At 29.4% G+C, this 1319-nt stretch overlaps 1 protein-coding gene across 1 annotated transcript in view; it reads right to left on the bottom strand.

Annotated features, from left to right (window-relative positions):
* Nucleotides 1-1319, bottom strand: part of LOC106462993 (protein KIAA0100-like) — a gene marked incomplete at its 3' end in the record, with an annotated part of 27759 nt that overhangs the window by 8534 nt on the left and 17906 nt on the right. The window contains exon 9 of the mRNA XM_022390396.1: nucleotides 334-726. Coding sequence (XP_022246104.1) covers nucleotides 334-726 — 393 coding nt within the window. The remainder of the gene's footprint in view (nucleotides 1-333; nucleotides 727-1319) is intronic.

Here is a 1319-nt window from a genome sequence, read left to right on the forward strand (position 1 = left end):
ACATTAAGTTACAAGCCTACTTTCACATTAATTGTTAAGCTTACTTTTACATTAAGTTACAAGCCTACTTTCACATTAATTGTTAAGCTTACTTTTACATCAAGTTACAAGCCTACTTTCACATTAAATCCCAAGCCTACTATGCAAAACTGTCAACTAATCCCATTTTTGTGAAAGTTTTTTTTCACAGTAGTTAGTATCAACTAAATTGTTTATTGTGAACTTAGTACCAGGCTATTACTACAGAATATGCTGTCAAATAATTTGAATTAATAACATAAGTTTGGCACAATAAAGTCAAATGGCTTTCCAATGTGAATTTTAAAAGCTAACCTGGTCAGCAGTAGCTATAGAAACCATCTTGACTCCTTCTAATGATACAAAGAGTTTTTCAGATGCTGTATCTAATGTAATAGAGTCAAACTGCATTATCAACCCTGGTCCTTCTTCTGTAACAGCATACAAACTGGTGTTTTTGAAGCTTAACTGTAGTGTGTGGGAGAAAAACGATTTGTCCATGATCCTCGAAGAATGATTAATCATTACATCTTTTTCCACAGCACTACTAGAAACTTCTGCTTCATCTGACAAATCAGAAACTGAGTTTAAATCAGTCTTAAAGAAAGGTGTCAGTTTTCTGATCAAGTTTCCAAGATCAGGATTCCATTCTACTTGTAAGTTTTCAACCATACACTGGACCTTAAAGTCTGATGGATAATCTCTCACCTACAGTTAATAATAATCAAAACATACAAGTTCAATAAACGATTTAATATATTACCACTGCAAGCTAAAGTCCTTTTTTAAAATTCAGATGATAAATTTGATGCAGAAAAAGAACCATAATAAAATTAAATAATTAAAAATAATTAATTATTTTTCTTTTAAATAATAACCAAGAAACAAAATTGTAATATTTTACATACAAAAAAAATATATCTGAAAATTTAAGATAATTTGTATACTTTTCTTGAATGAGCCCTGATATGAATAAAGCTATTTTTAAGTTATAATATAATCCAATTTAAAGTTAGTGAACATAGTAACAGTAACTGATACATTATGAACAATATTTAGAAACCTCTGACGATTCCAAAAACAGTTACAAATTTAAATGAAAGTTTCACCCTTTTCTCTTATTGTATATTTAATATTACATGAAATCATAATATTTCACGTGTGTCATATGTTTTTGACATTTAATGTGAAAGAGCAAATATCTATCTATACAAGTTTGTTTTGTTTTGAATTTTGCACAAAGCTACACGAGGGTTATCTGCACTAGCCATCCCTAATTTAGCAGTGTAAGACTAGAGGGA

Source organism: Limulus polyphemus, unplaced genomic scaffold (assembly GCF_000517525.1).
Source record: "Limulus polyphemus unplaced genomic scaffold, Limulus_polyphemus-2.1.2 Scaffold1296, whole genome shotgun sequence".
Lineage (NCBI taxonomy): Eukaryota > Metazoa > Arthropoda > Merostomata > Xiphosura > Limulidae > Limulus > Limulus polyphemus.